At 50.5% G+C, this 26,947-nt stretch overlaps 1 protein-coding gene across 3 annotated transcripts; it reads left to right on the top strand.

Annotated features, from left to right (window-relative positions):
* The first annotated feature begins 1,473 nt into the window (after positions 1–1,473).
* Positions 1,474–21,771, top strand: ARHGAP1 (Rho GTPase activating protein 1). 3 transcript variants are annotated; one of them, XM_088520528.1, is made up of 14 exons: positions 1,474–1,511; positions 5,252–5,435; positions 6,113–6,205; positions 10,774–10,803; positions 15,960–16,047; positions 16,288–16,419; positions 16,881–16,967; positions 17,561–17,659; positions 18,390–18,497; positions 19,431–19,507; positions 19,914–19,991; positions 20,433–20,561; positions 20,786–20,889; positions 21,557–21,771. In XM_088520528.1, exons 2-14 carry the CDS (start codon positions 5,297–5,299, stop codon positions 21,734–21,736), a joined length of 1,344 nt encoding a protein of 447 aa, XP_088376654.1. In that variant the 5' UTR covers positions 1,474–1,511; positions 5,252–5,296; the 3' UTR covers positions 21,737–21,771. The 3 variants fall into 3 exon arrangements, with proteins under 3 accessions (XP_088376654.1, XP_088376656.1, XP_088376655.1); XM_088520529.1 differs by lacking the exon at positions 1,474–1,511 and adding an exon at positions 2,050–2,137; XM_088520530.1 differs by lacking the exon at positions 10,774–10,803.
* Positions 21,772–26,947: the final 5,176 nt, after the last annotated feature.

Genomic DNA, 26,947 nt, shown 5'->3' with positions numbered 1-26,947 from the left:
GTTCCTGGTCTCTTGCAACTCTTCCATCTGGTCAAGGCATTCTTACACGCATTTCGAGCTTGTTAGTAACAACTAAATACAATGCTGATCTTGCTGATTTCTTATTTTCCCAGCCCATATTTTGAGTGGCAAGCCAGTACATCAGCTGGGATAGGACATCCAGATAAATCCTTTCATTTTTCCAATTCACTACAAAGTTCACCCAGGCCAGACACTGTGTCACTGTTCCCCACACCTGTGCCTGGGGCCAGCTGGGCACCTGTTCTGTCTTCTCCTCACAATTCTCTCTCCAGAAAGGCCTTTCTTACTGGGCCTTGCCAACTACGCCAAATGTTATGCACTGCTGCAAGTGATTTCAATGGATCCCAATAGGAGAGGCACTCAGACTTCACAAAGCATTAATTAAAATACCATTTATTGGAGAAACGCAAAAAGAAAGAGACCATTGCATATATAACCATAAATCCCTCAAGAGGCTGTGAACCTTTGGTTCTGCAGCACTGCACAGACCTCTAGTCAGGGCATGGCACACTGCACAGATCCCATCATGATGAGGTTCAATGTCATTGCAGTCTTTAGAGTTTTATAGGGTGCTGTTAGACATAAACACCACTATCCACAATGTCTACGACTGAGCAAAAGGATGTTTATATTAAGACACACTGCCTTCAAGACAGATATGTGGACATGATGAGAGTGAAGGTGTCACCACCAGGCATCAGCTGGGAGCTTCTCTGCTGTGATTAGCCAGTTATGTTTATCCTGCAGCCAAGGGATCCGTGCTGGCTCAGGTCAACTGGTACATGGCTCACTAACTCCTCAGTGGACTAAAAGTCTTCTTGTTAGGTTCACAACAGCAAGTGCTTCATGGGTGTTCCTATTTATTCTCTCATCTCAGTAGAAAGCAGGTATCTACAGATCAGCGGATTAAACAGGAGGGCCTGGATTTCGCCTTTCCTCACCTGGGTGCTGTGACAAGGAGCACGCGCCTGGAACGCAGGCCCATGGGAACAGTTTGCAGCTGTGTCAATATTTGAAAGAAGGCGAGAGTTAGGCCAGGCACCAAAGGGAGGGCTGCAGGGCGCATCATGGCTGCGGGCACACGTGCCCACCGCAGCCCTACACCTGTGCTCCCCTGCTCCGCACATTCACACGCTCCCAGGTGAGGAACGAAGCTCCCCTGCACCGTCCTCGGGCGAGGCGCGGGGCCTGCGGGTAGCCCTGCACAGCCCTGCTGCGGCGCGGGGCCCGGCTGCTCGCCAAAAAGCCACAGCGCAGCCACCTCGCCCCGCTCGGGGAGCGGCTTCCCAGCAGGGCCCCTTCGCAGCGGCCGCAGCGGAGCGGGAGCCCGAGCGACCGGCGCCGCGGGCCCTGCGGAACGGTGCGCGGGGCGGCGCGCGCGGCCGGACGCCTTCCCGCGGCGCGCGGGGCGGGCGCGTTCCCGTGGCGACGGGCGGCGCTTCCGGCGGGTGGCGGATGCTGGCGGAGCGGCCGGGGCGGCGGCACCGCAGGTAGCGCCGGGGCCGGGGCCGGGGGCGGCACCGGGCGGGGAGCGGAGCGGAGCGGGGCCCCCAGGCGGGGAGCGGGACGGAGCGGGGCCCTCGAGCGGCGGCAGCGCCCGGTGCTCCGTGCGCGGCCCGCGGGGAGCGGCGCCGGGCGGCTCGGCGCTTCCTGGAGGAAAGGCGGAGGCGCAGGGAGCTCCGTGTCCTCCCCGCCGCGGGCCGGGCCGGGCGCTGCCTGCGGGGCCGCCCGGTTGCTGAGAGCCTCCCGCCGCGCCCGGCCGCGGCGTCGCCTCCCCGCTGAGCCCTGTGAGCAGCGGGCCCGGCTGGGAGGCTCCTGCTCGGTCCCCGCGGGAGCGCGGAGGGGCTCGGGGAGGCTCGGCCTCCCCTGGCGAGGAGGAGGACGGCGAGGGGCGCGGCCGAGGGAGCGGAGCCCCTGGACTAGCAAATCGAACGTGGGTTAATTCTGTGCTTGAGGTCAGGACCACAGCGAAGTGCAGGGATTTGGCTGGTGTGCGAAGAAAGCAGCCGTGTGGGCGCACTAACCTCAGCCCGGAGGAGGTGCACGTGGCAGCAGCGTTGGGAAAATAACACCACAACTCCAGAATCTGTATTCCTCCTCAGTCTGAGCGTCACTTGTTAGGAAGTCAGGAAAGAAAAAGCCATGTGACTTTTGCAATTCTTTATCATATATAAATATATGTCCAAGGATTGTCAACACATGGATGGATATGTTGCAATGCATAGATTTGCTTCTGAATTAACAGCACATCTGGAAACAGAATGAGAAGTGGAAACTGCAGAGTAGGTCCAGCTGAGAAATGGATAATGCAGGAGTAGCAAACATGGAGTTGCAAAATCAAAAAGAAAACTCAGTGCAGCTTTGTGAGCTGCAGCCCCTAAGGCTTCCTCGGCAGACGTGAGCCACCTCCCAGGGTAGCTTCTGTTGGGATCTTGTGCAAGGAGGAGTCTCCAGCCCCAAACTGTGGCAAAAAGGACTGAGGCTTCTTTACCTTTAACCTTCCTTTAACCTTTGACTGTGCTCTGTCAGGAAATAGAGCAGTTCCCTTGTGCTGCCATTCCCTTGGTTTCTTGCATCCTGCTTTCCTGGTTTTCCTTTCTCAGTGCCTGTTTTTTTTTTTTTTTTTTCCCAGGCAATTAGAAGACACTCTTTCTGTCAAATGCTCTAGGGTTATCTGATGTGAGACTCTGAACTTTTGCCTTTTGCACTATTGGGAAAGGAGTGAGCAAATTCTATGAAAAGCCTTTTAGAGTGCTCTGATAGCTGCAGGCAGGGTCATAAGAAGAGCAAAAAAATCTAAGAGCTCTTCTGCTCTGGATCCCTCTTCCGTCACCGTTTCTGTTGTGAAACACTGCCCTAGAGCCGAGGAAGAGCTTCTTGCGGAAAGCACGTGAGGATATCTGGGGAGTCTGGCCTGCCTGTCCAAAGGGTGAGGAAGAGTTTTGGCAAGCTCATTTCCTTGGACTGCGTAAGGATCCTGCTTCCTTCTTCCACATGGTGCTACACTGGGATTAACCTCGGAAGTACCTTATGGGCAGTCCCTTGGCCCTGTCTGATAATCAGCATGTGCACCTCAGGTGAAGTGCGGCACATTGGCTCTGAAGCCAGGCTGTAGTCCTCCTTATAGGAAGGAAACTTGGTGTCCTGCCAGCCCTATGAAAGGCCTGTCACTGGGCAGGGCTCAGGTTTGGTCCCAGTGACTTTGGAGCTTGCTTTGGGGCGCTGCTGGGCCTTCCTGAGAACTGGGCACAAAACACACCTCATGGGCAGCCATTGAAAGTGTGTCCTCTCTTACCACCCCCCTGAGAGGAGGGTGCTGCAGGGAGCAGCTGAGGATGCGGGCGCTTCCCCGTGTGAGCACCCGTGCGCAGCGCTGGGTCGTGGGGCTGCTGTGCTGCAGCCGAGGATACTTTAAGCCCGCTGAATCATAGGAATTAGTGCCTGGTGTTACCATAGAAATGGGATCTGTTGCTAGGGATGGGGAGTTGGTCGTCACTTGGCTCTGCTGCTGCATGGTTCCAGCGTGAGCTCATGGGGAAAGGGAGCCCAAGTTCTTGTTCCCTGTCCCTCTGGGAATAGAGGTCAAGCAGCTCTGCCAGGCCCCATGGGACCGCGTCTTAACTTTGCCTGCATCTCTGGCTGGCTGAAACTGTCAGCCCCTGTGTATTTGCTGAACTGCCTTGGCCTTCTGCTGCCCTTATATGTCTTGCTCTTTCCTATTTTGAGATCTCATTTCATTTGTTTTGCAATAGTTTCCAGGCATTTGGGAGCCACAAGGAAGTAGAAACTGGTTGTAAACTGGTGAGTAAGAGCTAAGGGGTGGCAGGACACCTTGGAGAGATCTGTGGGGTGGGGGGACAAACAGTGAATATCCAATTTCCTGTCCTCTCAAAATTTGCCAAAGTGCAATGCTGCCCCAAGCATGGGCATGACACCTTCTTCTGCTCAGTTTCTCTGAGCTTTCATTCTCTGTGCTCATGTCTGTGTAACCGATTGATCATCATGTGCTGGATAGATGCATATATTCATGCTCCAGGGATGGAGGGGTCGAAATGTTAGTGCCCCTCTCCATTCTGCCCAAGGAAATAACTGAGCCTTTCTACAGAAGGGCATTCTAAGGCTCCTTAGATCACCTGCAAAGCAAGCCCAAGCCTGCCTAAGCCCAAGGAGCAACACTGCAGAGCATCTTGCTGGTGCAAGGTGTCGCTTCTGCTTGTTCTGTTGCAGTTCCTCCTGGTTTGCTGCCTCCTGGCTGCTGAATTACTGTCCTTTGGGCTGTGTGAGCCCTCTAGACCTGCATGTTTTTCCTGTCCCGTCTTTCCTTGCTCATACCCAGAACAGTGACATTAGATGGTAGTGGCCCTTTCTTGGGGACTTCCCTGAGAGTCGGGGTCCTTAGGAGAACAGCTGTGCTCGCTTGCTCTGGGTTTGGCATACACACCGCTCTGAGCGAGAAGTGTTTGCAAACAGCAGCAAACACAATGAGCTCTCTGTTGTTTCCCCCACCTCCTAAGTCCTTGCTCTCCTCAGCAGTTTGGCTTGGTGGAAAGTGCTTGTTCTAGCAATATAGCTTTAGTATAAGGGATGATTCCTGTGCTGCTTACTGTTGTGTAGAAGAAAGGAATTGCTGGGTGGTGCTGAAAGGAGGTCTGGTGTGTGTGTGTGTGTGTGTGTGTGTGTGTGTCATTCTCCCATCTTAGTTGCTCAGCTGAAAGCTTGTTTGAAGCAGCTCCAAGTTCCTCCCCTCTGTGTTCCCAGCAGAGTGAAGCGCCCGCTCAGCTGCTGCTGGGAGCTCCAGCCCTCTCTCAGGGTGGGCAGGGGTGATTCTCGGGCACCACTGGGGAAAGAGCTGGGCTTTGTGGCAGGGGGCTGTAGCTGCTACAGCAAGGGCGTCAGGCTGGGGCTGGTGCCGCCTGTCACCCCACTCTGCATCTCGCTGCTGCTGCCGTGTCGGGAGAGAAGCTGATGTGGACACAGCTGTGCTCGAGCAGGGACTCGCCGAGGGCTGGTACAGGCTCCTGATGGAACCTGTAGGAAAGAACGTGACGTGTTGGTGCTTTGGGCTTTGGAGGAGGGGGAGTTTATGCCTTTCTGCCTTGATTCCAGGGAGAGGGATGACGTCTGAATGGTTAAAGGTGTGTTATGGGAAGCTTTTGGAGAAATCAATGAAGAGAGGAAGAGCTTCAGACAGGCTGTGCGATCTCAGTGTCTGACCGAGCAATCTCTGCAGTTTTCCTTCTAGACACTGCAAAACGAACTGCAGTATTTGGGGACCATGGCTACAGACCCACTGTCAGAACTTCAGGATGACCTGAATTTGGATGATACCAACCAGTCCCTCAACCAGCTCAAACTGGCCTCCATAGATGATAAAGACTGGCCATCGGATGAAGTCCCTGTTTTTCCCAAATCAGGTGAGTATTCCTGCTTGCTTAACGTCTGGGTTTAGTCCAAAAAGCATTAATTTGTCCTGCAATACCGTGGCTGTACCTACATGTACAGAGAGTCCCAGTTCCATATGGAAGTTTGCTCATACCACACCTGAGAGAGTTAGCCCTGCCACTGAACAACTGAAAGAACTAAGTGTAAAAAATCAAGGCTCGCTGATATTAATATAGTCCTGCCAGACCAGGTCTGGCTACACATTGATGCTGACAGTACAGACATGCTGTAAGTCCTGGAGTGGCCTCTGGTCTCTTACAAGATAGCTTGGCTTTCCTTGTTGGAAAGATCTTGGACTTCCATGTGGGAGGTGGGACTGGGGATCTGAGTAGTTGCTGTGAAATCCTGTAGGAATCCAACCAACACTATTTTGTGGACTGCGTTGCCCGAAGAGAGCAGCAGAGTTAGCCCCAAGGTGTTGGACAGCCATCCCTCCAGGGAGTATGTGGAGGTCCTCCTGCTGTCAGCGGCCATGATGGTGCCCTTGGTACTTAGACTTTTGGAAGCAGGTTTCCAGAGCAGCCAGGTCCATGCGTGAATTCCCCCATGTTGTGAAACCATTTGCTTCCAGCCCTCTCTGTTGCCCTGCCCCTTGCCAAGGTGCCCTAGATACATTCTGCTGACTGTTTATTCTTTGTGTTTTGTGCAGAGGACTCCAAAGCCTCCCCTGAGCCTGTCACTCATCTGCGGTGGGATGATCCCTACTATGATATCGCCAGGCACCACATCGTGGAAGTAGCAGGTGGGGCTCTTTTCTGTCTGTTTCCTCTCAAGATGTTTGTTGCAGCTGGGGTGAGGAAGGGCCTTTTTGATGGGGCGGTGGAGATATCTGCTCTATGTCAGGCCCAAGTGGCAAAGGGCAGCTGGCATTATAAGGAGAAGGAGCACCAAACATCTAGAATGTGTTAATTAAGTTTAATTTTCCATTGACCTTGTTTCTTGGGTCTTACTGTCTTGATTTTATTACTAGTAGGGTTCAGTAGGGTTCAGTTGCTTTAGCAGAAATGTTTTAGATTTATCCTCAGTGGAAGATGTGGATAATGCTACAGAAATTGTCTAGTTACACAGTGTCATTGCAAGCTCGTCGGCTGACTGAGTAATCCACAATAGACTTGGCAGCTGTTACAGTTGAACGACCAGAGCTTGCTGTCCTGTCCCTACACAGCAGTTTTGAGAAGTCCGGAATATGGGGAAAATGCACAAGGCCCACTGCAAGGAAGGTCCTGATGTTTTTTCTGTGATGGGTCACATCCATTCTGATTTCTTACTTGTGGCTGTCTTGTAAATATTATTTTAATTACACTAACCTTTAGCGAGGTGCTCCCGGGAGCTCCATAAGAAAGACTTTTGGGAGTAGTTTTGAGTTGCTGTGGTAAGGCTGAGAGAAGGTAATTTCAATTTGTTCTGCACTCCCTGCTACAAAAAGCCTCTTTAACCTGTTGTGACTTGATTCACACTTCTTCCTTGATTATCTATTATTATCTCTTCCCCTTCGTTCTGCCTTTCTTTTATGTACCCTACTCCCTGTCCAGCATGTGAAATTCAAGAGAAGCAGAGTTGTAACCTGGAGTCCTTTTAATTAGAGGTTGTTCTGCAGTAGGGTTTGATTGGAGAGGGAAGATTCTCAGGCAGATACCTTGGTAAGAGTTGTCCTATCTTCATTGTTCTTTCCTTGGCTTAGAACAAAGTTTCTTTCTCTTGACTCCTGGTATTACATTGTTTAGGAACACAAAATGGTAATCGTGAATTCAAAACTTCATTCTTTATCTCACTGTGCCTTGGCTGCTTGGGTTGGCAGGTGAGTTTTCAGCCTTTGGGCTGCTGTGCCTTTTTAAATTCTCTTTTTAGTGCTTTGATTCACAAATGTATTACTAACCTGAAACTTTCAGGAACCCTACTCCCAGGACTGGGTTTGCTATGACTCTGCACCTTGTTCTCCCTACTGCTGAAATTCGGATGGGGCAGATGTGTGGATGCTGCTATGTCAGTGATAACTAGAATATTTGGCATGCAAATGGCAGAGGTAGCCGTTGTTTCTGAACTCTGGGGACTGGTGAGTTAAATGATACTTCTCTTGACTTCAGACAAAACCTAAGCACTTAGCAGAGAGCTTAGATCAGAGCCATTGATAAGACTGGAATGTCGCCTGAACCAAGGATACGCTTTCTGTGCTGCCTTCTGATGTAAACACCGGCCTTCCTGGGGCACTTGTATTCCAAGGTAACACAATGCTTTTTTGCAAGCTCTCTGGGCAGAGTGTCCCTGGGACGGGGCTAGCACTGCTGCTGGAAAGCAGCAGTTTGACACGGACGTCTAGGGTGGTAAGGGAAGTGATCCCTGCCTTCCTGGAAGGATTCCAGGGGGTATCATGGCTGACTGGAAGATATGGCTGTGTTATGAGAGAAATTTCTTCCCCATCATGGTTTAAATTTGTGGTTTTGGCAAGTTTTTCATCCTTTTCCTGCATCCCTTTATAAAGTAAAAGCCTTTCATAGAAGCATCTGCTGTTGGCTGCCGCTGTCTGTTTTTCCCTGGTTTATGTAAAAGCTTATGAACGTCTTCCCCCCAGAAGGTGGTGCAATGTCTTTCTAGGGCAAGGAATGCCTAGCAGCACAGCTCCAGATGGTGGATATGCTTACAGATAGTTTTGAGGCTCACTGGAGTCTCTTCTCCTGGAAGCAGAATTTATGAAGTTGATCAAAGGGACCTGAATCATAATTTGGGCTCTGAGTTGAAGCTGTTTGTTCAGTTTTCCTGGACAATAATAATGTCAACTGTTCAGAGAATCAGACAGGGTGATGTTTCCTGGGCTGTGATAGGAGGCAAACAATCTGTGAGATCTGGAAAAATCCTATTGGAAGTAGCCTGGGTGATTAAAATTGAACTGTTTGGACCTGACCTGCTGACAAGTTCTGCTTTTAGGGGCAAGGAAGGTTCAACATGCAGAACCAGCAGGGAGGACCCCTCGCTGCTGCCTCTGGTGTAGCAGCAAACAGCCACAGACTGCGTGCAGTTTTATCCATTCTGCTGTGCACGAGCTTTCATTGCTGAGTCCTGCCCTGCCCTGCACTTCAGAGCAGAAAGTGTATGGCTAATTCTGTTTTTGTCTTCCCTGAAATACATTCTGGGATGCTGATGCTATTTTGGACAGAAGAAGAGGGCCGGTTCCCACCCTCGGGCTGAGCTCCATGAGCCCGGAGTTATCTCGTGCAGTCAGAATAGTAATTGTTTCTTGAGGGATGGGTGTACTGTGCTAATAGACAATAGCTAATTTTTTAAAAAAATTATATTTGCAAAAAGTTCACACGCATTTTCTAGCTGATTCAGCGCAAGACATGTTGATTTGAATATCCTGGCTATCTACCCCCCAGAGGAAGAGAATTATTCAAAAATATGTTGTAGAATTCTCCAGAAAATGGATTTCTTGTTTTGTTTTCCACTCAAAATAGTGCAGTGGCCTCGTGGGGACTCTCCTTTGCACCCTGTGCCCCTGTCTCGTGTCAGGGCTGGATCTGCACAGCATGTGCTGACCGCAGTGCCCTGCTTTGTGTCCCCTGGTAAGGAGCAGCTGTGTCACTGCTGTCCCTCAGCAGTGGCAGGGGAAGGTGGGGGCACGAGCCCCCCAGATTCTCCTTCCCCCAGCCCCACCCCACAGTTCTAAGAATATTTTAGTGTGAGATTCTGCCTTTTGGTTCAGTGTGCTTCCAAAAATGCACATGCTAATCTTTGTCTGGACTTTCTGACTTGCCTTAAAGTGTCTGTTCCTGGGTTATGTTATGTTGGCCCTGGAGAGGTTTCTGCCTGAGTGCTGTCCTGGACTCCGAGTTCCTCATCTTGTGGGCATTGTAGCAGACAAATTTGTCGTTACGCATGCCTAGAAGCTGGAGCACAGGAGGTTTGATTTCACTGTACACACCACTTCTGCAGTGTGGGTTTTTTGGCTTTTTAACTTGCTCACATCACATAGCATTTAGAGGAAACCCAGGCTTGTGGCTGAAGGCTATGAGGATCTACCCCAAACTTCTGTAGGGGTGTTTCTGTATCCTGTTGCTGTTTTTTATATGGCAAAAGTGCTACTTCTATCTTTTTGGCAACTGAGTGGAGAGCTGACAGTGTCCAGCTGCTGATTTCCAGCAGTTTTGATGGTGACTCTTTTTGGTGTCTAGTGCCAAACTTGCTTTGAAAAGCACTGCAGCTGCCTGTTGTTGATGCCATCCCATACAGGGTGCTGGTGACAACCCTGTGACTAGTGCTGATGATTTGCTCTTGCTGCTAATCACTGACAGGGGAAGATAAATCAATATAGCAGCGCTGGCAGTTGCTCTCTCATGAAAGAAGCAAAGGCCAAAGCTGCAGGTGAAACTTCCATTGAAAGTATGAGGGGTATATCTTTGGTGAGAATTTTGTTCCCTTAACTGTGTTCCTCTCCAGTGTGGTATGTTATTATTTCCTCCGTTAACACAGGATGGGTGCATTTCTGCTGCATTGGGGTGTAGTTTCTGGCTTTGGTGCAAATTTATTTGTTATTTAATTGGCATGGTAAGGTTTGAGTTGCTTCTGATGCCCTCCCAAAAGAAGTCCAGCTTGTGCCCCATTTTTTGACATGTGTGATCAAGGGAACCAAGAGTTTTTAAAACAGTCCTGCTCTAAGCTGTCCCTTGTAGTAGGTCACAGTCGACATGTGCAGGTCTGTTGAGAGCATAGATGCAGAAGTGATGGGAAGTGTTTGAGGATGGCAGTAAATGTCTTCACAGACTCCTCCCTGCCCATGGGGAATAGTGGGTTTTTTTTTTGTTGCTGTTGTTTTTTTTTTTTTTTCCTAAGCATCCATTAAGAAGATTTTTAGGAAGCCACAGACTCATTGGAATCTAAATTGTTTTCATTTTCTGCTTATCTGTGAAATGTAGCTTCTTGCAAAGCAATCTTTGGAATATATTATTCATACAGTTCGATGCCATCCTCTGTACGCTTCCAAGGTTGTTCAAGGGCCCTTGATGTTCCAAATTAGGTGCCCTTGACCCAATTAAAAGGGGTGGTATCGCAGCTGCCATTTTGCATGTGCGACAAGCAAAACAGCAAGGGTAAGAAATTTGACTATGATTACACAGCACTGGATGAAAATTCAAGAAAGACTCAGGAATTGTGAGTTGCTGTTATCACTTCTATTTGTCAAAATGTTGCTTTGGAAAAATTTGGGGAAAAGATGAAGTTGAGAGAGTTGAGTGCTGAGAGCAAGTGAATACATCCCGATGATCTCTTGGGAAAGGATGTGAAACTTGGCTTGCTTTAACTTTGTTTCTATTCCTCCAGACCAGGGTGCACTTGATGGGGCTCAACCAGGTAGGTAGATTTTTTGTGGCACTAACATTTGATGCTGTAGATCATGATATTCCTTTAGCATGACCATGGCCTGCAGCTGGGTTATCTCAGGGGAGCCCAAACTTTGCTCAGCCTTGGGTTGCACTAGCAACTTCTCAGGAGTCCAAAGGCTGAACTTAGTTGCCATCTCTGAGGGCTGCGCTTCTGCCTCAGGGGCAGCAGAATCGTCTGAGTCAATTTGGCCTGTGGGCTTTACTTTGGGCACTTTGGGGCTCTTGGGTCTCAATGTAAATTCTGTTCCTCCTCTGCCATGGTGGTGGCCTCTTTGGACCAGTTCCGTTTGAACACAAAGTGGTAAATCATTTTGTCCTACGTGCTTCAGAAGTTCATCCTAGGATTGCTTCCTGTTCCTTCGTATGATCTGCTGTTGTCACTTGCTGGGCAGCTGGCACTTGCATTGAATTCTCGATCATGAAAGTGACTACTATCAACTTCTCCATGTAGCTTCAGAGGAGATGCTGTATTTTGGCAGCTTGTTGTTCATTCCAGACTGAAGCCGTGCTACACCGCTCTGGGCTTCGTGAGCCCCGTTCATGTTCTCTGGACTTCAGTCCCAGTCCTTAGGAACGTGGCTATTGGGGCGTTCTCACTTACAGTGCAGCTGAGGCTTCCTCTTGGTGTGCAGTTCTTTCTGCTGTTCCTGGGCAGCAGGCCAAGACCTTTGCACGGTCTGTGGAAAAGCTGCTACCTCATTTTTTGGTGCTTCTCCCAGTTGTGTCGTGCTCTCGGGTATCCTCCCATTTTGCCTTCTGTCATCTGACCCTGTGATTTTTTTTTTTTTTTATCAAGCTAAAACTGTATTCACCAGTAAGACGTTAAAGGGTTGTGATATTTGTCCTTCCTCCTGGAATCATTGATTTGGTGGCAATGCATAGACTCCTGCCTTAACTTTGCCCTGCCTCTTGCCTGTTTTCCCAGCTCTCTGCAATGGGGAAAACCACTGATACCCATGAGCTGAGCAGAGCGGTAACCTCTTGAGAAGACTTTATAATTCTGGCAGTGTTTGGTTACTGGGAATATCTAAATGAAAGATGTCATGTGCTGAAGTACTTTGACTTTGAGTGCGTAACTTGTATGACCTCCTTTTTTCCTCAGATACTAAATCCACTTTGGAATTCAACAGAGAACTAAAATCTACCAACCACAAGTAAACAATGCTCAGCTGTGTCATAAGCTTGGCAAGGAGCTGAAATTACATTACAGAAGATTTTTACTGACAGTGGCTCTGATAAACATCCTAAGCTCCGTAAATCTTGTATAGAGGCGTTCCAAAACTCTCTAGTGTGTCCCCTCCTTGCCCTGAACTCTGTAGCTTCTCTGGTTAACCTGTAACATGAGCTTTTGGTAGCAGTTTTTATCTGTCTCCATTCTCTTGGTATCAAAGTACCAGGATATTCCCATTTAAATATTGCATCAAAGTGGGATCCCTAGGTGATGATGCCTGACAAAATTAGGTATGAAAAGGCTCTTCCAGACTGTAGTTTTGTGGCCAGCCAAGTCATATGGTAGCCTCAAGTCATGGCATAAAGGCTGGCTGATATTTTTTTCAGGAGAAACACCTGGAAATACCTTGCAGGATTTGCAAAGTAAGGAAATATTTTACCTGTAAGCTTTGCGGATTTATTTAATACAATATCGGCTGCCCTCTTGCTCTTGGTTGTTGAACAGCTTCTGCATTCCAGCCTATAGGGAGGTAGTTGTACGTCAGTGTAGATCGAAAGCTTTTCTCTTATGTGTGGACATATTCACAAGGGTATGTATGCTGTTGGGATGCTTTGGGAATGTGGACGATACATAATTGCTTTTTTGCTGGCTTATTGTTAGCTGTGGCTGAGTGTTTCTTTCCTGAGAGAGAGATAAGAGACAGCCTGAGGAGCTGAGTAATTAGTACATGCTCTGTAGTTGTGTTCAGTGGAAATTTTAATTGCTTGGAATTGCAAACAAGGGGTGACATTGTAGGTACCTAAGATTAATATTGCAAACAGGAGAGCAAACAGTTCAAGGGATGGAGCGTCTGGGAAAGATCAAGTGCGATAAGAATCTGCTCAGTCTGAGGCAGAGAGGCCACCTGGAGGCAGTTTCCTCAGACAGCCAAGAATGTGTGGAATGGGTTTTAAGTTCTTGTTTATAGATTGGAGCAACGGATTGTTCAAACGTGATGCTCAAGAGCTGAATTTTGCCTTGTCTGGAGGAAGCTGGCTGATCTGATATGTCAGGTGGAAGCAGGATTGGCAGCTCCTTGTTTTGAATGTGTCCATGCTGACAGGCTGAACTCGGTGTGATGAAACCGGAGTGAAACCCAGCACTCGGTAAGCAGCTTGCTGCTTCCTGTGCAGTTTTCATACATAAATTCATTCTGGTTTGGAAGGCAAAATGAGCCACTCCTTTTTCAGCGATCCAGGGGACTACAGATTATCTTTTAGTGTACTTGGCCCTGGAAATTATCCAGAGGAAACATGCCGTCTTCCCTTCAGATGAGTCACATATTCTTTCTTTATCAACAACCTTTTCAGCTGTGTAAGGAAGGAGAGTCTGCATGGGCCCTTCCATAGGCTTTCATGGCATTCCAGAGGACAGTGTTTGAGCTATTTGGTTCATGCATTCTACCTTGTGAGGCTTGGAAATCAGTGCCCAGGAAACTGAGCGGAGTGTGCAGCAACCCACAACGTTTCATGAAGGAAGTGCTGTGCTGCAGTTCTTCACAACCAAGGCCTGCCTTGATCAAGCTTGGGATCTGCTTCTGACCCTTAGACCTTCTAGCTTGGCATGACATTCCGCCTCTCGGTGAACTGAAGGCAGCACCTACTCTGACTTTAGAAAGGAGCTATAATTTGCAGAGGTCTGTAGTCTTTCCGATTATTCTCTTTCACAGATCCTTATTGCTCTTGAAACTTGAGAGATTCCCAAATGCTGCCATCTTCTTGCTGCTCTGTGAAGGCAGGATCCTTTTTCCAGATGGAAACACAAGTGTGATTAAAGATTTGGCTTTACTTGGAAGAGCCGTGAGATGCCCTATCCTTTGGCTCAGGACTTTGAGGCCTGCACCTTTGTTCCACAGACAGTTTATGTGCATTAGATCCAGCCCTAAAGTTCAGACCAAGCTACCATGAACCTCTGGGCTAGGCAGAGAGTGGGCTACCGTGGGATATGCAATGATGTGATGATGGTCTTGTGGCCTGGCTGTTTCTGTATCTGGTTGTCCAGATGATTCTTGCATCACTCTCTCTTAGTCCTGCCTTCTGGGTCTGTGTCCTTCCTAATTGCCCCATACCTGTGCATGTGTATGTCAACATGATGGCCTATGCGACCCTTCCCAGTCTGTTCCTAGTGCTGCCTCAGTGTCCCTAGCTTTTGTAGAGGTTCTGGCTTATGTGTATGAGTACACTTTGTCTCTTGTACTGTCTGATGAGTGGATGGAAAGGGGGCTTGCAAGAAAAAAAGCAAGTGAATATGCAAGTGAACAACTAGAGAATCTGTTCTTCAGGCCATAATGGGGGTAAAAGGGAGGTTTGGTGGCCTCTTGGTGCTGTGGTCTGGTTGTCCTTTGCAGCAGCAAGCGGTCTTGTGTCACAGACAGGCAATGTTCCTGCAAATTTCAGGTTTGCTGTTACGTGGTGTCATCTGAGACCTCAGTTGCTGCAAGACAAGTCTAGCCAAGAGCTGGCTGAAGCTCAGAGCCCATGCAAGGGTGAAAAAGAGATTGTGTGCGGTGAATACTGTAAATGAACATGAAGCAAAGGGCATCTTTGGAGAAGAGTGAGGGATTGTAGGGCTGTCCTGCACAAGTAGAGAGCATGGCTTTGCTGTGCTGCAGCCTTGATGGGATGTTTGTGCTATAAAGAAGGATGGAGGTTTTACTTAAGTATAGCCTCAGAATCTTCCTCCTCCTCCCTGTACTACTCCTACATGAGAAGAAAACTTAGCCTTCTGAGTAGGATGGGAGCTAGAAAGATGGGAAAAGTCAAACTCTTCACAGTAAAGGAACAAATTTCATCTCCACTGATGCTAAAAAGCAAGTAATCCCTACGGTAATGGATGCAATGATGTGTTTGCCTGCGAGAGAACCAGACTTTCCCTTCAACTTCATATATCCAAAAGATTTGTTACCTGGTTCTTCTTGGTCTGAATTTCTTGCTTCCCCTAGCTTTTCGTCTAGGTTTCTGTGTGCCCATTTGCGTGGGTTTTGTCTTGGGGCCAAGACCTCTGCTGGCAGAGGTCTGCTGAGCTCTCTGGACTTGCTTTTGGGGAGCTTGCCCCACTGTCCCTGAAGCCTCAGGAGGTGGCTGGGGCCCTCTCCCCTGAGATGAGTTACTTGGATCTGATGTGATGGGGATTGTTCTCTGCTGGGTTTTCAACATAGAAGGGTTTGTTCTGTTGCACTTTAAAGCTTCTTGGAGTTTTCTCAGGTTAGGAAATTATCACCATGGATAGAAAATCTAAGAAGTAGTGAACAACTTATCCTAAGCCCCCTCCCTGGAGAATTTAGCAGCCCTGCTTGGTGCATCTTTAGAAGAGGCTTGTGATGATCCTTGTTTCTCTTCTCTGGGATGTGGTTGGGGTTGCCTGTTTCCGTGAATTTCTTGCTTTGCAGGGCATGAAATGGCTTCATTCTGCATGCAGAGCAGCTTCGGGTGAAGCAAGAAGCAAACACACCAGCCCATAAGCAGTTAGTCTGTGTGCAGGATGGGAGGAGGCATTCTCATGTTTGTGAGGGACAGTTTTTTCTGTGCCTGGTGTATGCATCATCAGGAGAATTTTTCCAAGGGCAGTGTTAATGCTGCAAACACTCTCTGCTCTGTATTACTGGCCGCCATCACTATGTGCCCCAATGCATCCTGGCTTCTAATCTTTCCTCCTTTTTCAGGGTTGGAGAGTGGATCCTGTTCTCCATGAGCACTGCCAGCTTGCCAGACCCTTGGTGTTCAGGTTTCTGCTTCCCCCTGGACCCAGGGCAACTGCTGCAAATCAGGTTTATCTTTGCTGGCAGCTGTGGCAACCACGTCTTAGGTCTTCTGTAGGGAAACCTACGGAGGTTTCCTGTGCTCCATTTCCACCTGGCTGCAAAGCCTGCAATGTAGTCCCAGGTCTCCCTGTAATCTCTTGTATTTCATCTGCAGGTGATGACAAGTATGGACGGAAAGTCATTTTATTCAGTGCCTGCCGGATGCCCCCAAGTCATCAACTTGATCATGTGAAACTGCTGGGGTGAGTAGTGTCTGAGGTGGTGGCTGTTTGGCTTCCTTAGCCTCAATTCCCAGGTGCTGGCTTCTTGAGGCTGGTTTCATATGTGGTGGCTGCTTCAGCTAGACACATCCTTGCAGACTGCTTGTCTCCATTACTGGGGGCATCAGTCCTCTCTTACTGCGCCCTAAAATGCAGCCCCAAGGGAGAAAGAGCCTCTCTGAGACACAATTGCTGAACTTGCTTCATGCTCTATCTCTGCAGGTACCTGAAGTTCACACTGGATCAGTATGTGGAGAGTGATTACACACTGGTGTATCTGCACCATGGCCTGACCAGTGAGAACAAGCCATCCCTGGGCTGGCTGCGCGATGCCTACCGGGAATTCGATCGCAAGTGAGTAAGGAAGGCACCGGGGCAGGATGGAGTATGCTGTCCTCTAGCCTACCCTAGGAAGTCTTCTTCCTGCCCTATAGTCTACTATTGCTTGTATTTACTGTTTGGGGAGGTGAGTAATTTAATGCAGGCCAAATCATGGGCAACACAGCCTCTCTTGTAGTTGCATCCTTCAGGCAACAGGCAAGCAGCAATACCAGGAACCAGCACAAAACGTGTTAGCCCCATAGTATAATTGTTGCTTCCTGATGAGGCTGCTCACTGCTCCTTGGGGCATCTTTGGTCAGTGTAGAACCTGTCCTCAAGCTGCTGGACTGCCTGAGACACATGGGAAGAGGAGGCCAAGCCATGGTGAGGCAAAGTGCAAAGGGGATGGGGTACTCACGGATGCTATAACCTAATGGAAAGGTTGATTCCTTTGCTTAAAGCACAGTTTATCCTCACTTAGCCTCTCTTGGCAGGTACAAGAAGAACATCAAAGCATTGTATATTGTACACCCAACTATGTTCATCAAGACCCTGCTGATTCTCTTCAAACCCCTGATCAGGTAGGAAGCAACGTAGGAAGCTCATGTGCATTGTCACACAGCGGGGTCATCCTGGGGCGTTCTCAGTGGGGCACAACATGAGCACAGGCTGCTGAGCGTGCCCTGATGTCTTATGTGGTCTCCTTGTACTTCTGAATTCAGAAATATTTAGGCAAAAGGACAACTGCTTTGGGAGCCCACTGAGTTTGCAGCCCTGTGCTGCTCTCTTGCTCTGCAGCCAAGCAGAGGCAACATGTTGCTGACTCTGCAGCTAATCAAAAAGGAAGGGAGAGCGTCAGTCCAGACTAGGTTTAGTCTCTTGTCTTCATGCTGTAACATAAATGAAAAGGGAAGTGTTCTCCAGCCTACTGCTGAGCTTAGGAAACGGAAGCCCAGAGCTTCAGGCAGCTCTGCTGTGGCTTCGAACATGACTTGGAAAGTCTTGGAAAGTCCTAATAAAATATTTTAAATTGAAGATCTTTGTGGGAGACGTTTCTGTTTCTTGCCTGTACCTGCTCTGTTGCCCCACTGATGTCTCCTGAAGAGCCATGTTCTCCTTGCCTTTGGGAGTCAATTCTTCTTATTCCAGATTTCCCAATTTCTTTATTTTTCAGCTTTAAGTTCGGACGAAAGATTTTTTACGTGAACTTTCTTAGTGAACTGGAGGAGTACGTGAAGCTGGAGCAATTGGGAATCCCAAGCCAAGTGCTGAAGTGAGAGTGCTGCCTGCCCTCCCATTTGTTTAGGGCTCTATGATAGGGGACCTTTCTGGGGGGGAAAGTGAAGGAGGATGGAAGAGTTTGTTCCACCCAGGCAGTGGTTAGCAGGGGAGTGGTGCCAAATTGCTGCAGAGACCTTTGTTTCTGGCTGTTTCCCTTCGTATGCGTCTGGCTCTTGTGCCTGGCTCTGTGCTGAAATTAAAAGTGCTTCTCTGGTGCAGTGCCTGTCCTCCTCCTGCCACCTACCACTTCGGGGCTCTCTGCAGACTGTGACTCTTAACACTGACCTGGAGCTCTTGCTGCTCGTCTGCTGTGTGTGGGTACCTGCTTTGGTTGCTTAGCACAGGTTCATTTGTCTTTGGGGCTTCCCAAAGTCATCACAGTCCTGGCCCCACCAGACTGATTCCCTTTTATTCATGTAGGCAGACAGCTGCATCATGAGCAGTGCTGCCCTGGCCTCCTGCCCATACTGTCTCTGATTTCTCCAGTCCATTTTCTGACTCCAGACAGATCTTTCCCTTTGTCTGCTTTTTCCTGGAAACCAAATGTTTGTCTTGGGCTCCTGAGCTGCATGTCCTGTTTTTGTGCAGGTGGAATCAACTGTGCTAGGCTGGAGCTTCCTAAGAGCTGTTACCATGGGTCAGCAGTGAGTCATGTGTAGAGCTGGGTTGCTGCTCTCTCTGAAATGTGGAATGGTTTTTTACTAGTCTGTGTTTTGCCACAGATATGATGAATATCTGAGATCCCTGCAGAAGCCCTCCCAAGTGCCACAGAAGCCAATACCCCCACGCCCGCCACTGCCAAACCAGCAGTTTGGAGTCTCACTTCAGCAGTGAGTAGTTATGGACTGTGTTGCTTTTGCCCTGCCGTGACTGATACAAAGTCACTGTATTTATAGGTGAACAGCTGCAGAAATAGTTGTAAAATTTCTTGCAGTTCAGACTTGCCAGAAAACTTGAGTCATCCTTTTGAGAAACTGTTCTCATGTCCAGATCCTGACTAACTTGGTTCAGTTCCACCCTGCTGATTTGCAGGCTACATCCCACTGTAAATTAGGATGGGATTGTTCTGCTGAAGGTGAGGAATTGTTCTCAGATGGCTCTGGGCCAAGGAGACCCTCTGAAGCAATCTGAAGACACATTCCCCAGCTTCAGCAGAACTTTCCCAAATATAAAACAAATATAAAACTTTCTCAAATATAAAACTTGCCTGAGCTTGTTAGTGGCCTGAGAGGATGAGTGACTCCATGCTTTGAAGAGGTGTGGACTGTCATGTGTGAGGGTGGCAGCTAACACGTTGGCAACGCCAGACCTTCTCTGCCAGTGGGTTTGGCATGTCTCCCATTACAGTGGGCAGGCATAGGAGGGACAAGTTTATTCTGTGCATCTTTCTCTCATGTGTCAGTTGCTTTCTGTCCTGTCCTACAGTGGGGAAGGAAAAGGGAAGTTGAGGCCTCTTCAGGAAGTTGTAACTAACATACTTGTCTTCTGGGAGCGTCTTTGCCCTGGCATCTTCATGCCATGATTTTTATAGAAGGCAGAGAAATATTTCTGTGGTGTGGTAACGAGCCCATACTTGCTCCAGTGAATGACTTGGCATAGTGAGTGAGAGGAGAGAAGGCTGGAGCGGTGGGTGAACTGGAGATGGGGCAGCAGGATGCCATGTGCCAGCCAGGGATGCTGCTTGTGAGGGCAGGTGCTCGTGTGTGGGGCTGTGCGCGGGGCAGAGCTGAGCAGCGTTTTTAACCTTTCATCTCTTCCCACAGTCTGCGGGAGAAGAGCCCTGATCAGTCGGCTGTTCCTCTGGTGGTCAGGGAGACCATTGCCCATTTGCAGGAGCACGGTGAGTGATCAGGGAAGCTGCAGCCCCTCTTATCTCCACATTAATGGCCTCTACCCCATCCAGTTCCCATCCAGAGAGTAGTGAGACGCAGCAAAATAGCAGCACAAAATAAAGTGTAAAGACTTGAGGCCGGTGAATTAGCCTTCAAGAGAGGTTGTGCAGTATCAGGCCCTGGCAGAGTTCTTTCTTCCTGCTGTCCATACTCCCACTTGGATAAGAACAGCAGGTGCTCCTTGTACTCTGTGCCTGCTGCTACATGTAGTCAGGAAGAATTTCAGTACCCTAAAATAGGAATGTGTCAGCATCTATCTGAACAACTTGCTACATGGATTTACAACTGTTAGGACTGGTGTTGGCAGAGACTCCCATGTGACTGACATTTCTTTTTTTTGCTCTCACTTTACAGCTCTTGCAACAGAGGGGGTTTTCCGAAGATCAGCAAATACACAGGTTGTCAGGGACGTCCAGCAAAAATACAACATGGGTAGGTGTCCCTACTCAGCAGAGCCCTTCTTGTCCCCTAACTCTTGCCATCCAAACAGAGCTGTAGTGGAGCTGCTCTGTGGTGGCTTCTCTCCTCTGGTGGGGCTGGGGGTGAGGCCTTGCTCTGCTATCAGGGCATGATCTGAGCTGCAAGGGAGAGGTGTCAGATAATGCTTCTGCTGTGTGGAAAACCTTCCTGAAATTTTTCCTGTTGCCCAGGGTATCCCATCATAGTGAGGACAGAAGATGATCCAGAAGAAACAATTTGCTTGGTTTGGTGACTTCTAGAAGTGTAGTGCTAAATTCATCAGTGCTTTACATGTGCTTTTGGAGCAGGTTTTTCTCCTTCCCCAGTTCTAGGCTCTGAATCTCAAGTCCTACTTTGGAGGAGATCGTGCTTTGGTTGACCAGTGAACACTGAATCTCTGCTCTACTTTTCCAGGTTTGTCAGTGGATTTCCAGCAGTATGAAGACATCCACCTCCCTGCTGTGATCCTCAAGACCTTCTTGAGGGAGCTACCTGAGCCCCTCCTCACTTTTGACCTCTACAGCCATGTTGTCAGCTTCCAAAGTAAGTTGTAACAAGAGTGTGCTGCTGTCCCCTGAATATTGCACTGGGAAAAGCAAAGACACCTTCCAGACCACCCTTGATTGGAGAAGGGGCAGCCCTGCATGGGGTGCCCTCTGACTGCAGATTGGGCTTTCAGCAGCGGTGGGTGCTGAGGTCTTCCCCATTTGCACGGAGAGGTGAGGGTTTCTCATGGTCCTGCTTGCCCTGTGTCTCTCTCTTTATAGCTGTGGAGGAGGTGAATCGTGTGGATGTTGTTCGCAAAATCCTCCAGACTCTTCCAGAAGAAAACTACCAAGTGCTTCGTTTCTTGACAGCCTTTCTGGTGCAGGTGAGCTGCTCCAAAGTAGGCAGTCAACTCTCTATTGCTGTCGTCAGCTTTTGACTGCCCACTCTCTCCTTCTCTTTGAGAGGAAATTAGGCTCAGGCCAGGAACTTGCCTTCCTTCACTGTATGCTGGTCTTATACAGAGTTTGGAAATGATCATGAGCAACTAGCCTAAAGCAATCCCTTCTCATAAAGCTGAGAGGTGCAAGCAGGCATCAAGTCAGTGTGGTCTGTATTGAGGAGGCTGAAAGCTCCCTGGGGTGCATCTGCAAATTATCTGAGCAGAAGAATGAACTAGAAAAGGGGCCTCAGACTCACCCCAGAGGATCTTCTGTTCCTGGGAAGCCACTGCAAAGCCATGCTAGCCAGAAGGAAGATGACTTTGGCTAAAGTGATGATCAGGACCAAAGAAATATTAGCTGAGAGCACTCTCTGTCCTGATATCATGCTGTGTCCTTGGGATTGAACCAAGGCGAGATGTGAAAAGTAGCAAGATGTGTCTCCCTGTCTCCTGAATGCTGGTGTTTCCCCCAGCTGGTGTTCAGCTTCTGCAGCTGCCGTTTGCTCCCATTTGCCCTCAGCAGTCTGGTAACTCCGGCTTTGGGGAGGGTCGAGGGCAGCTGCTCTGCTGTTCTGTAGGATTCATAGTGGTCTTTTTCCTTCACACACAGGTCTCTGCTCACAGTGACCAAAACAAGATGACAAACACCAACCTAGCGGTTGTTTTTGGCCCAAATCTGCTGTGGGCCAAAGATGTAGCCATTACCCTCAAAGCCATCAACCCCATCAACACCTTTACGAAGTTCTTACTGGACAACCAGAAGGAGCTGTTTGAGGATGTGGAGGCCTAAGCCCAGGCTGGCCCACACAAGCACACTGTGCCCACCTTCCTTCCCACCTTGTCTCGGAGCTGTGACCAAGGGACTCCAGTGCGAAGGGGCTATTGATTCCCTGGGTGATGAGCGGCGTGAGGGCTGTGGAGATGGTGCAGTGTGTGAGTGAGCGAGCAGGAGCCCCCTGCTCCAGCTGGGGAGGGGAGCTGGTCTCCTGCCTGCTGCGAGTGGGGTCCCAGCCCACCAGTCTGTGCAGCTTCTCCAGGGCTCATCACCAGTCTGCTCCCATGTAAGCTTCCTTCCTTCCTTCTTTCCTTTCCTCCTTCCTCACCTGTATTTCTTCTGCCCTCCTGGTCCCTAAACAAAGACCCAATTTGTTCAGACTCCCCAGAGTCCCAGCACATCCCCCTTGTCTCAGCTGGGCTATTGAGGCCAGGGCAGGCTTGCTTTTTGGGGGAGGGTGGGGTGGGCAGGGATGTTCTTGCTGTGAGTCCCATCTTCTCAGCCCTGAACATGCATCCTGCCTTTCTCCAAAAGCACCTGAAGCAGCGAAGGGAGCAGGTAGCCCTCGCGCTTTAGGCAGCAGCATGTTGTGCACTTGGCAAACAGCTCTCCAGAGCCTGTGTGTTTTTGCAGGGAAGTGAAGGACAGGCTCAGCTGGGGGCCTGGGCTGCCCGGGGGAGCTGAGTTTAGCCCACCCTCCTTGGAGATCACTTTTGTAGATACTCTTCAGCTTTTGCTGGGGTTGGTGAGGTGCCTCCCGCAGTCACCCAGCTCAGGTGTTAATGTCCCTCCCACAGCATTCCCAGCCTTGCTGGGAAGGTTTATGGCTGCGTGTGGGGCCTGGTTTGGGTCACTCACAGTGAATCAGAACTGCAGGGCGCAAGTGCCCTGGTGACACTGAACTGCTGAACACTCTGATGATCACTGCCTTTCCTGTCGCAACAGCACAAGGCCTCGCTGACCCTTTCAGGCACATATATCTGTGCTGATTGGCACGGACTGCCTTGGTCATTCCTTTTTTCTTTAGTTTGAGCAGAACTTTCTCCAGCACCGCATGACGGAGAGCCTGGCCTCCAAGGAAGGTCTGGGGACTGGGGCTAGCCCTTACTTTGGAGTACAGCAGACCTGGCTTTCAAGTCTCTGCCCAGATGCTGAACACTCATGTGCCAAAACTTGGGGGACTGCTTTTCTGTGCCCATCTCCTGCTCAGTTCACACTTCCCTTCCATCCTACTGTGGAAGCCTGATCTGATGCCTCCTGTGTGCCCTGGGCATGGATGGGGAAGTCTGGGTCAGGCTTAGAGCAGGGTGGGCTTGGTGTCTTCCCAAAGTAGCTGCAACACGGTTAGTGCTTCGTTGTCGCCTTTGGATTCCCTTTACTTGAGCTAAAGGAGACCCCTCTCCTTAGCCCGGGCCTGAGAGGGTGCTAGTGGGGAAGCTCCTAGCCGTACTCGAGCAGTGTTTTGTCTGGGGCCTTGCATGCCCACATCAGTCTTGCTCCCTGCTGAATCTGGCCGTAGGGACAAATGCGTTGGACCAGGCAGAGCTCACTTTTTAAAAGGCATTAGAGTCTAAATGGAATTTACTCTTTTGTAGTATTTTAACCTGCCTTTAAACACCAATTGAAGGTTGGTGCCTTGGTTGTAATCGCAGTAATTGCCTCAGGGCTGCGGTGCATCCGCAGCAGGAGCCGTGTAAGCTGCTGCTGCTGCTGCGCCCGGTCACGGGGCCGGGGTGGGCACCATCCCAGGCCGAGGCCGCCGCTGCCCGGGCAGTGCCCACGCGGAGCCCACGCCTGCCCGGGGCCGTGTGGGGCAGGCGGAACCGTGAGCCCCACGCCGGGCGGCTGGAGCACGAGAGGCTCCAGGGCTGGCTCTGATCCCTGTGAGGGGCTGGGGGCCTTTCCCCTACGGGGGCTACCAGGCTACTTAGTCTCCCTGCCATAAGAGGAAGAATCTCCCCTGTTTGATTAGGCTATACATTTTCAGCATATAAGGTTCTAGCCTGGACAATTCATAGTAGTAGTTAAATAAGGTTTGGAGGCAACGCTCTGCTCCCGAATCACCTTGGGTCTTTGCTGGAGTGAGGGGAGAGGGCTGGATCGCTGGGGAGAAGCGCTCGGCTCCAGGAGCGGGGCCTGAGCGGGCGCCCTGGCAGGAGCCAGGGAGCGGGGCAGCTGCGGCTCTGGAGCCGGCCCCAGCCTCGCTCCCCGGCCCCAGCCTCGCTCCCCGGCCCCAGCCTCGCTCCTCGTGCCTCCCGGGAGGGGAGGAAACGCAGCCACCTCCCGCCGGAGGAAGAGGCTGCGGGCGAGGGGCTGCCGTGGGCTGCGCTGGGGCACCAGGCCCTGGCCCTGCCGGTGGCCCTCGGCAGAGGGTGGCAGAGGGCACAGGGACTGAAGCAAGTGTCTGTGCTCTGTCTTTCCTTTTTTTTTTTTTTCTGATTTTAAATGAAACTCCTGAAGTGATGTTTCCTTTTTTTAGTGAAATGAAGCCTGGCACATCCCCTGCGGGCAGGGATAGAGCCTGCTCCACATTAGTGCCTGCAGGGAGCAGATTTGGAGTGTTCAGAAAGCTCCTACTGATCATGATGGGAAAGTGCTTGTAAATCCCGGTGTAAATATCCCCTTTCCTGTGCTGCACCTCGTGCTGGAGCTGCTGCAGGCCCTGGAGCAGGCTCAGTCCTGGGGCCGCTTGGGCTCCGGCAGCCTCCTCTCCTGGCTGCCTTTTGCTGAGAGGTCCCTGCCCTGAGCTGGGCAGGGCGGGTGGCAGCCGGGGCCTGTCCGCAGCCTGGGCCGGGCGGGCGGCCCCAGGAGCTGGCGGCCCCGCGTGCCCGGCCTGCCCGTTCCCTCCTCAGCTGCTCAGCCCTTCGCGCAGGTGCCCCCGGCAGCGGCCGGGCCCAGGGCTCTCCCCTCTGCATAGAAGTGTGGGGGCAGTGTCCGATTAGGGGGCTGGTCTTTACCACTCTTTTTTTCTTCTTAGTGTGAGGCTCTCCAGGGTTCTCTTCCCCAGCTTGTTTTTTAGATTAGCTCTTGTCCATCTTCCCCTGTGAAGGGGCAGAGAACTTCTTCCACTGGCAGCCTCTGCGTTTTAGCACCTCGACCATTCCACTCTGCCAAGCCTAGCGCTGGCTTAAGGGCCCCCGTGTCTCCCTGGCCCGAGCTCTGCGCTGACAGCAGAGCCGCTGGGTGACGCAGCTGGTGGCGGGGCCGTGCGGATGCCTCGTAGCAGCGTGTGCTCATTTGCTGGAGGGCTGAGGCCGAGCTTGACCCTTGTTCCCTCTTTCACACGCGGAGCCCTTGTGCAAAACTTCTGGCTTTTGCTTTTCTTGCTAGTGTCCCCTGCCTTCTTTTCTATCGATGTACACCAGGTGCTGGGCTAGGGTTTCCACAGTGGTATTGGTTCACATTTATGTTTATTTCCTTTTTAATCTGCACCAATCTTGTATTTCACAGTTTGCACTTTTTGTATTTCAATAAAAATCAAAATCTAATCCTAGATCCATCTTTATCCGTCCATTGGCAGAATCTGTGCCACATCTACAAGAAACAGGCGGCCGCGCTGCCAAACACAGCATTGTCACAGGGAAGTGACAACGACATTCCTCATGGCTGAGGGACGTGGGAAGAAGTCCCTGTTTGCAGGGGCCTCGGCGTGAGGCTGGGAGCAGGTTGACGGTGAGAACGCAGCGCTGCCGCTCTGGCTCTTCGCTGAGCTGTGGTTGCTCCTTTCACATCAGTGTCTGCTGCAGTGACGAGGGGACGAGCGCTCTGTCTGCCTCGAGCTGGCCCTGCCCAGAGCTTTGCTGCCTGTCCCCTCCTCCTTCAGAGATGAGCTGGGACAGGGCGCCTGTGCGCGATATGCTGTGTGGCCAGCAAAGCCCCGGTGTGCCCGTGCCCAGGGGCCACCTCCGCGCTGGCCTCGCAGGGGCTCCTGGAGCAGGAGGTCCCCCCCGGGTGCTGTAATGGGCAGCAGGGATTGCTGGGAGGGCCAAACCCTGCAGGACAGATCACCACCCCCCAGCCCTGCCTCTGGGGCCAGCTGGGCTCCCAACCCACCTTCCTTCACCCTCCTTCTTCTCAAGAGGGGCTTTTTCACTGGGATCCTGCTGCCTCCACCTGGTTTTAGGAACCAGTGCCGCCTGTCTCGCTGGAAGCAGCAACTGTTCCGTGCTGCTCTAGGCAACTCACAGACTGAAAGGTTCGAGCTCTTCCACACCTGTAGGAGGAGAAACGCCCCAAGAACAGAGCAGTGCGGCAGTCTGTTGCTTACGTAAAAGTTTTATTGGAAATTCTTTGAATACTTAAAGTACATTGGAGACTATTTCCAAGACAATTCAATTTAGGACCCTTCCCCTTCACTCAAAGCATCTGTAAATCAGCAGCTACACACGTACTGTCCTTAACGTGGAAATGAGGAGGGCTGCTACACCGAACAGTCCTCATAACGCAACCTGTGGCAGACCACAGCAGCAGCTCGACCCTTCCTGAAGCAGAACATTAATGCAGTGATCAGAGATCTGGGAGCCTAGATATGGAATCTAGGTGTTAAAGTTGAGCAGTATCCAGAAAACAGGCACATAGCTCAGCCCTAGAGAAGTTCTTTATTGCTGTGACTGTCCAGCTCAGCCCTCACAGCTCATGTGGACAAATTTCTAGCCTTTGAAGCAGGAAAAAAAAAAAAACCTGCAACACTGAAATTCTGTCTTGCGAGATGTGGGAGCTGTAGTGACAGCAGGAACTGCAACAACTGAGCACGAATGTTTGTCTCCACCTGGGGCTCATCAGGCCAGCACGCCTCCTCCCAGCTGCACAGCCACAGCTTTGCTTTGAAACAACAGGACAGCAGCAGCAGTGGCCGGGTGAAGCCCAGCCCAGTCCAGGCTTCCCTGTGAAGACAGTGTGAACCAGCCCTTGGTCTCTGCTGCTTGGCAGCTCAGCTGACAGCCCTTTCCCAAGCCCAGTCACCAAAGCCCTCTTGCAAGCTGTTGATCTAGAAAGGCTTTTTGAATGCCTGGGCTGCTTTGCAAGGAGTAAGGACGTGCTGCATATGACATTGCTGAAAAGATGGATTCGTTGGCTGAACTAGAAAGGGTCTGGTGGATAACGCTCCCTCAGTAACGCTCCCACGCTCTATCCTCACGTCAGTCCCTGGTGTAGGAGCAGCACAAAGCTGGTTCCCCCTGCCTACTGTCATGTGCAGGCAGTCTCTTTTAACAAGGAATTCAGCTA

The sequence above is a fragment of the Tinamus guttatus genome, unplaced genomic scaffold (assembly GCF_059628265.1).
Source record: "Tinamus guttatus ecotype Peru unplaced genomic scaffold, ASM5962826v1 Tinamus_guttatus_pri_ptg000089l, whole genome shotgun sequence".
Lineage (NCBI taxonomy): Eukaryota > Metazoa > Chordata > Aves > Tinamiformes > Tinamidae > Tinamus > Tinamus guttatus.
This window is presented reverse-complemented; position numbering and strand designations above follow the sequence as displayed.